General features: G+C 41.2%; 1 protein-coding gene across 7 annotated transcripts in view; it reads right to left on the bottom strand.

Annotated features, from left to right (window-relative positions):
* Window positions 1-5,421: 5,421 nt before the first annotated feature.
* AIFM3 (AIF family member 3) overlaps window positions 5,422-11,962 on the bottom strand; it is a 140,466-nt gene continuing 133,925 nt past the window's right edge. For all 7 annotated transcript variants that reach the window (XM_077462116.1, XM_077462115.1, XM_077462119.1 and 4 more), the window contains one exon: window positions 5,422-10,212. In XM_077462116.1, the coding sequence (XP_077318242.1) occupies window positions 10,173-10,212 (40 nt within the window). In that variant the 3' untranslated portion in view covers window positions 5,422-10,172. The remainder of the gene's footprint in view (window positions 10,213-11,962) is intronic.

The raw sequence follows: 11,962 nt of genomic DNA, 5'->3' as shown, positions 1-11,962 counted from the left end.
ACCCTTTTATCCTTTGGTCTGGCATGCCTTTCATTGGTGCATGCTTTTTTCCAAGACAACTTGGCCCCTCTCTTCCTGCCTGACCCACTGTTACCCAGCAGGCTCCACTGAGGATCCCATTTTTCCGGGCCTCTGCGGTATCGATAACTGTAAGCGCAAAAGATAGGCAACTTCAAACATCAGATAGATCATATGTAGTTCATAATCAGTCCATAAGTCCATAAGGTGGGAATGGTGGGGTTATAAAGGTGGAAGCTGTCCTCAGAGAAAGCCGACTCTGTATATGGGATTAGACGAGGGAAGACACAGGAAGCGCCACCTAAGTGCAGTATTAAAAACAGGATTTAAATGCAAGGTGCATAAAATCACTCAGAAGATAGAGGTAAACATAAGCTTGTCTAGTTGCCCAAACACAGCACCCATGAGTGGCTGAGATGGCGAGCGCACCGCTGCATGTCCTGTGGCCACCAGAAAGATGACCGGAACCAGCGTGGAATGCAGGGATATCACAGACAGCAGGGAGACTTCAGGAGGAACTACATCAGACAGACAGGCAGTCAGGCTACGCACTCTGAGCATCAGCTCCCCTAGAGGACTGTAGAAGGAGCTGATGCTCCGAGAGTGTAGTAGCCTGCCTGCCTGCCTGTCTGACTGATACAGTTCCTCTGAAAGTCTCCCCACTGTCCATGATGTCACTTCCCTGTGTTCCATGCTGGTTCCGGTCATCTTTTTGGTGGCCACAGGAAGCACAGTGGACCCCTTTACCATCTCAACCACACATGGGTGCTGTGTTCAGACGCTAGGAGCAATCTGAACAACCAGACAACAGATGAGCTTATGTTTACCTCTATCTTGTGAGTGATTTTATGTACCTTGCCATTAAATCCTGATTTTAATACTGCACTTAGGTGCGTCCTGTATCTTCCCTCTCTTAAGGCCTCAGGGAATTTGGTAAGAATCTCCTCCACCCATAGGCATGTGCACGCGGTGTGCCGGGTGTGCCTGGGCATACCCTAATCACCCCCATGTGCATCGCTCTGCCTGGCCCTGGTAATTCTGTATGGGTTCCCCGCTGCAGAGAGAGGAGCCCAACTCACAAACTCTGGGCACCTCTGCTCTGTAGCTATTTAAAAAGAAAAACAGCCCCATTGTTTATCTGCTTGGCAGGGCCAAAAGGGGACTATTTAACCACTTTCTGGTGCAGGTGGAGTGATCTACTGCACTGTGGTTCCAGACAATTAAATTAAAGTCCGGCTTCTTCTATAACAATCTACCGGGGCTTTAATCTAATTGCAAGCAAAGGCTGTGAAAGATAACTCCACCTGCTCCTGAACGTGGATAAACAGTCCTCCTTTGGCCCCAGACTCCAGCGTGTCCTGGGTCCTTCTCTTGTGATGCCGACTCATCCCCCCTACCCTCAAGTGGATGTGCTGCAGGAAGAGATTGGCTACACTGCTGGCTGCCCAAATCGTGAGTACCAGCTAACACTCTAACCCTGCCAGGCTATCCAGGGTCCCCTCTGACACTGTTCTCTGCTCCTCTCCTGACCCTGTGCCTTCCATCTGCCCTGCACACCTCACCCTATACTGACCTACTCTACAGCACTCTGCACCCCTCACTATGCACCCTGCCCCACCCCAAAGTACCCTGCGCACCTCACTGTGCACCCTGCCCCCACCCCACAGAGCCCTGCACACCTCACTGTGCACCCTGCCCTCACAATACAGAACCCTGCACCCCTCACTGTGCACCCTGCACCCCCCCCCACAGAACTCTGCACCCCTCACTATGAACCCTGCACCCACCCCACAGAACCCTGCACAAACCCTGCCCCACCCCACAGAACCCTGCAGCCCTCACTGTGCACCCTGCCCTCACCATACAGAACCCTGCACCCCTCACTGTGCACCCAGCACCCACCCCACAGAACTCTGCACCCCTCACTGTGCACCCTGCACTCACCCCAGAGATCTCTGCACCCCTCAATATGCACCCTGCACCCACCCCACACAACCCTGCACCCATCCTGCTCCACCCCAAAGTACCCTGTGCACCTCACTGTGCACCCTGCCCCCATCCCACAGAACCCTGCACCCCTCACTATACACCCTGCACCCACCTCATAGAACACTGTGCCCCTGTCAGGCTTAGGCCCTAGCTCTGTCACGTGGAGGGAGCTTTGCCAGGTAGACTGTAATAGGCCCATGATTTCTGACAGTGGCCCTGTTGCTCTGTGTGCTGGTGGGGTGATGGGAAAGCTCTCCCTCTCTTCTCTTTCACTATGCGGGTGGGAAGATGAGATAGAGATATATTATATACTCACATCCACCCGCGTGTTTGAGCTTTGGGGTGCACACCCTAACGTAATAGGCTGCGCAAGCCTATGCCTCCACCTTATGATATCACTGGACTAACAATGAAGCTGTACTATAGTACTGCTTTCTTGGGCGAGGGAATCCTGCTTTGGGCAGAGGGAAGGGAGTTCCTGGGCTTTTACTGCTTAGAAATGTAAAAAGGGAAGTGATTAAACCTACATGAAGCACATATTGGCCAGTTCACTCACATTTTTGTTTAAAATGAATCAAACTATTTTGTTGAAAGTTTTCTCTCAGTCAACCAAATTCACTTATCTCTAGAGAGTTACGGCATTGTGGGAGGGAAGTTGAGACACACACTAAACTTTGTAAAGATTTTACTTTTAGTGTTTATAAGACATATAAAAAGCAGAAAAATTCTAACCAATAGCGTGCAAATGCAATATGCTTTCAGGAGCATTCAGCTTGTATACAAGATCAGTTTGAGATCCTTCACGTTTGCTTCTGACCCGCAGTTCACTTCCTCCTAAATTGCTTTGAATTCCCCTTGACTTGTATCACGTAAAATTAGTTTTAATGCAAATAGTAGTTTGTGGATAAAAGACAGTGCTTATTTCAATTACTAATTTCTCGAATTAAAACAAATTAACACACACACACACAGTTTGTTTTGGTTTGTTGACATTGCTATATTTTATTGACATTTCAAAAATACAGTTAAAGATAATGTCTCAATTTATTCCAATATAGACATAAAAATCGAAGCTATAGGCACATTCTAAGGGAAGCTTCACATAAAAGTATTGTATTATTCCAACTAAAGATAACTCTGTCCTGAAAGAAATATTTCCCGTGCCCAGACTAGCGACAATGAGGTATTTAGGTATTCTTCTAACAAACAGTAAAATATCTTTAAAACAAGCCCTTACTGACCTCTGTATTGTGAGGTACTGTGAAGCAATTCATTCTCAAGAATCAGGGGCACTAACAGCTTAACTTCCTTTATTTTCTATGGCAGCCTGCCAGGGTTGTAATGTAAACAAGCACCACACCATGTAAGCGTTTTAGAAATCTTCCTTTGGAATGTTAGAGGATGAATTGCTCTGCAGCACTTTTAGCTACAGGGGTCAGCGAAAGGCTTGTTTTAAGGCTCCTTTACTGAATTGTAAGTACATGTAAATACTTTTATGTCCATTGTCTGGACACAGATGCCCTTTAAGTTAAGATAGATCGTAACCCCCCTTCTAAGAATGCTGGGTGCCTGTGTCTCATGTTGATGCCCTGACTCACATTTTTAATCACAGACCCAGTATACAACTATGTACCAAGTGAAGTCAGAGTGAGGACACAACTGATCTGCACACTTGTCTCAAGTCAATAACTCATCAGAGAATCAGCATGATGGACAAGCAACTAGCATTTTAGAAGATCAGCAATGGCAGTCTACTGTATGTGTGTGTCTCATAAAAGCTTTTCTTTACTAACAGTGGTACTGCGCAAGTAATAAAATACATTTAGTACTTTGAATTCTCTCTTCTTTCTTCCCTTGTTCCCTTCCTCAGTTTTAATTTTTTTTTTTCATTTCCTATTAGGGTAATGCATTATTTACATTGTAGATTTGTGACATTCTGCAACAAAGCTTTCTATCTTGCAAGCAGCAATCATTTACAATCTGTTAAAGTAACTGTATAAATTGAACAGTTTAATTAAAAACGCAACTCCAGCCAAAACTTTCATTCAGATTTTTTTTACCACCTGTGTTCCTTGTTGGAGAAAATTTTCTTTTACTTCCTATCATAGTGACCAAAGAACAAGAAGTAAAGGGAAAACAACCTTAAACTCCCACACTTGAAATACATTCTGACAGGCTAATTTTTATAACAGAGAGACAATAGAGGTCTCTTCTGTCCTAAATGCCTTTCCCAGCCTGTCAGCCATAATGTAATCTAAGCCATGCATGCACAGCTCGGTCCAAGTTCACAGCACCCACTGTGTGCCATGGTGATGTGACGTGGCGCATGGGCAGGAGTTACATCATCATATCTGGCCATTCAAGTGGCTGGAGAGTGCACACCCAAAAATAAGATTGGGTGAAGATGGTTTCACTGGGAGCAGTAACAGCTAGGCATTGGAGGGCTCAATTTGAGAGGCAAGTCTGTAATAATGTGCTAGTGTGTGATGCATACTAGCTCATTATTGCATGAACCTGCAAGGGGGCTGTTCAAAAAAATATTTTCGGCGGAGTTCGATCCTTCTTTAAAAAAGTTTTTATTTCGAACACCACCCCATACACACACTACTGTATTAGGCCCCTTTCATACAAAAGAATCCATCAGGTCTGCTTGTCAGTTTTTCAGGCGGATCTGATTGGACCCTATAGACTGGTGGGTGTAAATGGACTTAAAACACTAAGCATGGGCTTAAATGGACCTAAAAAAAAACAGAAGGGGATCTGTCCCCCTCTGATTAGGTGGATCAGAGAGCAGTAAGGTGTAAATGGACAGCGGATGGTAAGGTGTAAACGGATTCCGTGAACTCTGTAAACGTAAACTCCATAAACAGACTCAGCTGTCCGTTTACACTGAACCGCCCATGTCCACACTGCATAAACTGAACAGGCACTGATCTGTCATCTGCCCAGCCTGCTCTGATCAGCAGGGGATCAGTGGACAGATCCCCTGCTGATATAATCAGATTTCTCCCCGTGTAAAAGTGGTCTTAAAGAAAAAAGCACCTGAAATTACTTGTGTGACTTCCTACCCTTACTTATTCTTCATGCTACAGTGCTGCCGATCCCCAGCTTCTATCTCAGTCCTAAACCTCTACTTTTCCCCCTTACTCCCATTTGTTTGAAGCAAGCAATGCATTATGGTTGCAGTCATGTGCATTCTATGCACACTACAATAGTTCATTGTCCATTTAGGGAGTGAGCAAGAGAGGGGGGCTACATTTTTACATACAATGGGACCATGGAAAATTAACGTAGCCACCCTCTAACAGCAAGTCAGATCACAGCAGAAAAAAAAGGAATTTGGAGATTTGAAGGAGGCTGAAAAAAACTGAAGATATATATTTTTTTGAGTTAAGAATGCATACTTTGATAGAATTATTTTTTAAACCAGAGTTTATTGTCACTTTTAGGTGTTGGAAGAACACTGTAAAATAATGATTCTCAGACATTGTTGTTACAAACAACTAATTTGTTTCCCACATTTTATTTTTTTACAGCACCAAAATATTTGCAGAGCATTACAGGGTAAGTGTTCACCATGCAAATCCATGCCCTAGGACTAGTGACAAACTAGTCAAATGGATTAAATTGTGTAGCTGCTAATAAACGTTCTTTTTGGACTGAACATACACTGCACAGCAGATAACTACTATCCCGACTAACATTTTCTTAGTAGAAAAAAACCCCCAAAAAACACAAATTTACATAGGTATGCTTTCATAAAAGAAACAGAGAGAGAAAGTTTAAAGAGATTTTTTTTTTCTGCATTTCATTTCTTGCACAGGAGAGCTCACTGGAAGAAGAAAAAGCAGCACACTTAAACAATCAGGTATGCCGAAAAGCTTATGTGCTAATTAGGGACATGATGACAGAAGGAGAGTACAGAGAAATCAATAGAAGAGCTCATTAGTTGCTGCTTTTCCTTCACTGTCAAGGGTGGAGGGAGAAAATCTAGTGGTACTTCATAACTGGAGCAGAGAAAAGTCTGAAGGAATGAATGGACAGAAATGCAAATGCTGTGTTAGGTAAAGCATATGCATTTCATCCATAGATTTAGCGGTTTGTCTGGAGTTCGGCTTTCAGGTTGCATCCCACAGCAACAAAGTACTTCTTTAGAGGCCACTTATTTCTTCTTAAAATCTGTCACCTTAGTACAAACTTAATAATGAATATTTTATATACTGTAGCTTTTTACAAAAACTGACTAAAAATCGGCTTTCTTTCACAGTTTGTTGTCCCATTCCTGTCATACATTACATATATACATTTTATTGGTTTCCAAACGTAATTCCTTATAAAATATAATCATCAGTTACAACCTCTATAATTAAAACTAAAATAAAAATAAAAATAAAAAAAACTTTGGCAACCAAGTTTGTTTTTTACTGCAATCTGTATACAATATAGGGGTCTTTTTTTTAAAGTACTATTATCATTTTTTTATATATATATATATATATATAATGCAAAAATATATCTGGACATTATAAATTATGTGATATACTCTTTCTAGTAGAAACATTGCATTCATTGTATTAATATATCATTTGGTTGTGTTGTTCTCTTTTGTATATGAATATATATCCACTTTAAGATGCATGCACAAAAGTAATTGTACAGAGCTACATTCTGCTCATCTACTAACAAGCAAGCAAATCAGCATCTAGGACTTACAGAAAGAGGATCATTGGTCCTAGGCCTTGTTCACCAGGATGCTGATACCCATAGTCTATTACTAGGCTGGACCTAGTGGTTCAAGCTGTGTAAACACACAGCCCATTTGCGGACTATGTGTCTTGGCACCTGTGTGAATGAGGCCAAGGCAGTGTTATTCATTATTGACAAGTGGTTAATTTAGAGCATATGTTCTCAAACCTTTGTAACATGGAGAGACCCTTGATATAAGTTTTCAGGTTCAGGGAAAACCTTCTGATAATTACTGTATCTACAGATCACTGTGCGTTAGCGTGATGGTCACTGGGAAGAATGCTCCTCACAGTTGTGGTCATTGGGAAGAATTCCCTCTGGGGTCAATGAGAATCTGAGAGGCAGAAGTTGCTCAATAAACCCTTAACATCTGAAGGAACCCTATGGTTCCATGGAATACTGGTTGAGAAAGGCTGATTTGGAGAGCGTTTAAAATTTTCTGTTTAGGTTTCTTGAAAAAGCCATTCAAATACATCTTTAAGAAAGTGGATTACTAGAGCAATCAATGAAAGCATGCACCAGCAGATGCAAATTATAACTATATAAACAACAAACTTGCATATGCAGACTACATCGATTCAAGGTATCATGCTAGGATTTAGCAGGAAAATCATCACATGTTTTTTGTAGTTTTGCATAAAGTAGGGAAAAAGTTATATATTTTTGAAAAATTGTAAATACTTCTAAATTGGATTTTTAAGCCGGTTTTAAACGAGGCTGAAAGCTCCAGACCCTTCCTGGAGAGATTTAGCTCAGGCAAAACTGATTAATCCATCTGGGAAGGTTGACTGAGTTTTCCTTTCCCTTTTTATCTGTTTAAAGATATTCTTTGTACAATACCATTCTTAATAATATTTTGGTGTCAATATTGGTAATTGTGGTTTTGTTTTCGCATTCCTATTTCTTTTGTTATGGATTTGAATTGTACATCTTTGGGATTTTTTTAATCGTGTTGAAATTATGTATAAATAAACTTTTTTAATGAATATATTGTTTTTTTCGTTCAAAACTGCCTTAAACTTCCCATTTAGAGGTGTTTACAATTTTTCACATATACAGGGGTGATGGCAATTTACTTGCCAAGCTACATAAGTCTTTAAACAAGTTAGATATTTATTTTGCTCTGTGTCCCCACTGGTAGGATTCATCGGGTTTGATTTACTAAAAAATATAGCCTGTACACTTATCACAGTGAATTTTGCAAGGGAATGTTCATTTAGCTTAGTGAATGAGGCAAAGGTGTTCTGACTTTAAAGCGGAAGTAAACCCATCAATTTAGGTTTCAAAAAGCAGTTACGTTCCCAGCATGTGCCGTGAATGTAACTGTCACATTGGATGTGCTTTCAACCAAACTGTCAAACCATCCAGCTGATGTCATAACTGATCACATGCACAGCATCATGGCAGTTGAAGATTAAACAGAAGCCAAAGATGGCAACTTCCTTGGCTGAAAATGATAGGAGGGTTTACTTCTGCTTTCTTTCACTTGGATGACTGGCTATTCAGACATATTCTCTAAGCTAAGTTGAAATTTACATTGCTAAGTGACTAGCCTGAACTCCAATAGTGAAAGGTGGGTACCACCATCTTTGGATCCTTTTTTCCCCCAATATATGTACATGTATTTATATCTATTTTACTTGCTTATACACTGTTTCATTCTATGGGCTTTTTCCTCTCTATCTGGGGGTTAGCGAGTCATACCTAATAGTGTGTGAAAGGAACAGTTTTGTCTGTGGCTCATTTGAAGGTTTGATAACATTTATGGTAAGCATTATGGAGCTACAATATATATGTAATGTTATATTCCATTATGTTCATGGGGATCCCTCTTTTTCCTCTCCTCTGCTTACTGATGAATTACTAATAAGGGGGGATTTTTTCTGTCTTTAGATACTCCGATCTGAACAGATGTGTTCAAGTCATTTACTCCCCAGTCTCTACCTTGAGTTCTAATTTATCCACACTACTCTTTCTTGACTAGGTAAAATTTTACACTATAAACGTATACTTAACCCATAAGCTATATGTTGAGAAACAGCTCTATACAATTATACTTACTTTATTTACAGAAACAATATCCTTGTCCCAGGTCAACAAATCTGAGCGAAATCCATTGACTAACGAGCTTGGAGGAGTTCATGGACCCCATTTTTCGATATATATACATTCTTTTTACATAATGGACTGTTCTTCGATTTTTGAAAGGACCCGTGCTTCCTTGTCTAGTTATTTGGGTATCGGTTAACCTTGTCCAGTTGAGGGTGTTGGTGTTTATTAAATTTTTGTGTCTATTTCCTTTTTTTGTATTTTTGTAATAAAGAAGTATATTTTTATATTCATTCTGCCTCATGTTGTGCCCACAAAGTCCTTTTTTTCTTTAAGAGAGTTTCTATTCCCTCAATCCTTTTTATACAATCATGGTTGTTGGCATGGTGAGTGTCCTCCCTTCTTATCCTTTAGTAAATCAGCCCCACTGCCTCTGTTTTGGTGACTGCTTTCATCAGGACAGAAAGTAATGTAAAATCTAACATTTTAGGGAAGGCACCAAATCAGTTAGTGATTGTAAATCTTCCAGTGGGGACACTTGGTTTGGTGACAAATAACAGGGATTTTCCCACACTTTTGAGAAATTTCCACAGACTTCCTTTTGTGTCTCTGGAACAGCAAGTGACATTCTGTAAAACATTTTAACCATTCCCTACTCCATCCAAAACTAAATTAAACATTTTGGCTAAGGATACACTTTAAATACAGGTAGGGGATCCAAGATATATTTTCTTGTTCATGTCAGGTAAAAGATACCATACTGGTACAATTTGCCTTTTTATAATGGCTTAACTCGCAGACCTGAAGTATCTAACAAAGAGCAGCATCATTCTTGAACAATTAACATTACAGATTAAAAAAATTAAAATAAGTGCAATTCATACACCTTACAGTAAATCAGGTGTAAACTCTGATCCTAATGATTGACACAAATTAGTTAAAAAAAGAGTCAGCATGTTTGAATGTTTGGCTCATTTTTTCGAGATAAAAAAAAAAAATGGTTCATGAGATGTAGAGAATAAAAGTGGAAATATGCTTCAGTTCAAGGTCATGTTATTTATTTCACAGAGTAAAATGAATTGGTGTTCTCAAAAATGTGATGCTTCAGCATTCAAGCACGTTCGATGAATCAAAGAGAAAATGAAATTTGCAGCATCATTTTTAATCCTTTGTAGCTTGAAGAACTCTGTGCTCTACTTCTCATAAATGTCTTTCAGAAAGAAGCACACTTTGTGATTTGGAGTTCATTGAGAAGTATGTAAAAGCCAAACAGGAATCTCATTGTCAGCAGGACCTTTAATGTTGAGCATTTCACCATTCTGCATGCATCATTGTCATTATCTTCTTAATATAATGTCAATCTCAGTTGCCTATGAGCCCTTCCCTGTGAGCCAAGAAATGTCACCAGTTCTATAAGAGAAAAAAAAGTGGTGGAATTATCATACTATATATTAATCTAATTTCTAAATGACACTCAGATTGCCAATAGGGATGAGCCGAACACCCCCCGGGTTTTGGTTCGCAGCAGAACATGCAAACAGGCAAAAAATTCGTTCAAACACGCGAACACCATTAAAGTCTATGGAACACGAACATGGAAAATCAAAAGTGCTAATTTTTAAGGCTTTAATGCAAGGAGTGTTTGGGGGACATGTATCAATGCAAAAAAAAGTTTTAAAAACATAAATTTTTTCGGGAGCAGTGATTTTAATAATGCTTAAAGTGAAACATTAAACGTGAAATATTCCTTTAACCACTTGCCACCCGTCGGCTGTCATATGACGGCCAGGCGGCGTGGCTCTCGTTCTGGGAGAGCGTCAAATGCCATGTGTGCGCATGCCATGTTCCTTCAGTGGCGGGGTGTCACGGAGACAGCCATTGGGCAGTGGTACCGTCCCACTTTGCACGGCGCATGCACTGTATGTGCACGTTGGTGGCGGCGTGTTCCCGGGAACACTGCTCGTCACCGACACTGGTAAACAGCCATTAGCCGATGACTGTTTACCACATGATCTGCTGTGATCCTTTCACAACCGATCATTAAATGTCAACAAACCGCGGTAACGAGTCGTTACCGGGTTCTCCTCCTCACACACCAATCGTGTGTGAGGAGGAGATTACAGTAACATCTCGTTACCGCCTACAGTGTACACCAATCACACTGATTGCACCCCCCCAATAAAGAGGACCTGTCATCACCCATCAAAGTACCTGTCACAGTCCATCAGAGTACCCGAGTACCTGTCACAGTCCATCAGAGTACCTGTCACAGTCCATCAGAGTACCTGAGTACCTGTCACAGTCCATATGAGTACCCGAGTGCCTGAGTACCTGTCACAGTCCATATGAGTACTGAGTACCTGTCACTGCTCTTCACAGTAACCAAATACCAGTCACCAACCCATCAGAGTACCCGAGTACCTATCTGTAGCCCATCAGAGTACCCGAATACCTGTCACCAGGCCATCGGAGTACCTGAGTACCTGTCATCAGGCCATCAGAGTACCCGAGTATCTGTCACCAGGCCATCAGAGTACCCGAGTACCTGTCACCAGGCCATCAGAGTACCCGAGTACCTGTCACCAGCCCATCGAGAGTACCCAAGTTCCTGTCACCAGCTCATCAGAGTAACCAAATACCTGTCACTAGCCCGTCAGAGTAACCGAGTACCTGTCACCAGCCCATCAGAGTACCCGAGTACCTATCTGCAGCCCATGCCTCATAGAATATATGTTGGGGTGTTTGCTTTCCAAAATGGGATCATTTTGTGGGTAATTCCACTGGGCTGGTGCTCAAGGACCTTCAAAAGTGTGATAGGTTGGAATGAAATGAGATGTGTAATTTATGCTCCTAGAACGCCTGAAGGTACTACTTCAATGTTGGATCTCTGTATGTGGCCAGTCTGTGTAAAAGTCTCGCACATGTGATATCGCCAGACATAGGGAGAGTAGCAGAATGTGTTTTGGGGTGTCATTTTTGCTATATACATGCCATGTATTAGAAATATCTTATAAATTTACAACTTTGTGCAAAAAAATTTTTTTTTTACACTTTTTCCAAAAACTTCTGGAAAAAAATGAACTGTTCAAAAGATTCATTCTGCCTCATAGATTATATGTTAGGGTGTTTTCTTTTCAAAATGGGGTAATTTTGCGGGCAA

The sequence above is a fragment of the Lithobates pipiens genome, unplaced genomic scaffold (assembly GCF_037356315.1).
Source record: "Lithobates pipiens isolate NorthernLeopardFrog02 unplaced genomic scaffold, aLitPip1_a1.2 Scaffold_3, whole genome shotgun sequence".
Lineage (NCBI taxonomy): Eukaryota > Metazoa > Chordata > Amphibia > Anura > Ranidae > Lithobates > Lithobates pipiens.
The sequence above is the reverse complement of the archived record's forward strand: the minus strand, read 5'-3'. Positions and strand labels throughout refer to the sequence as shown.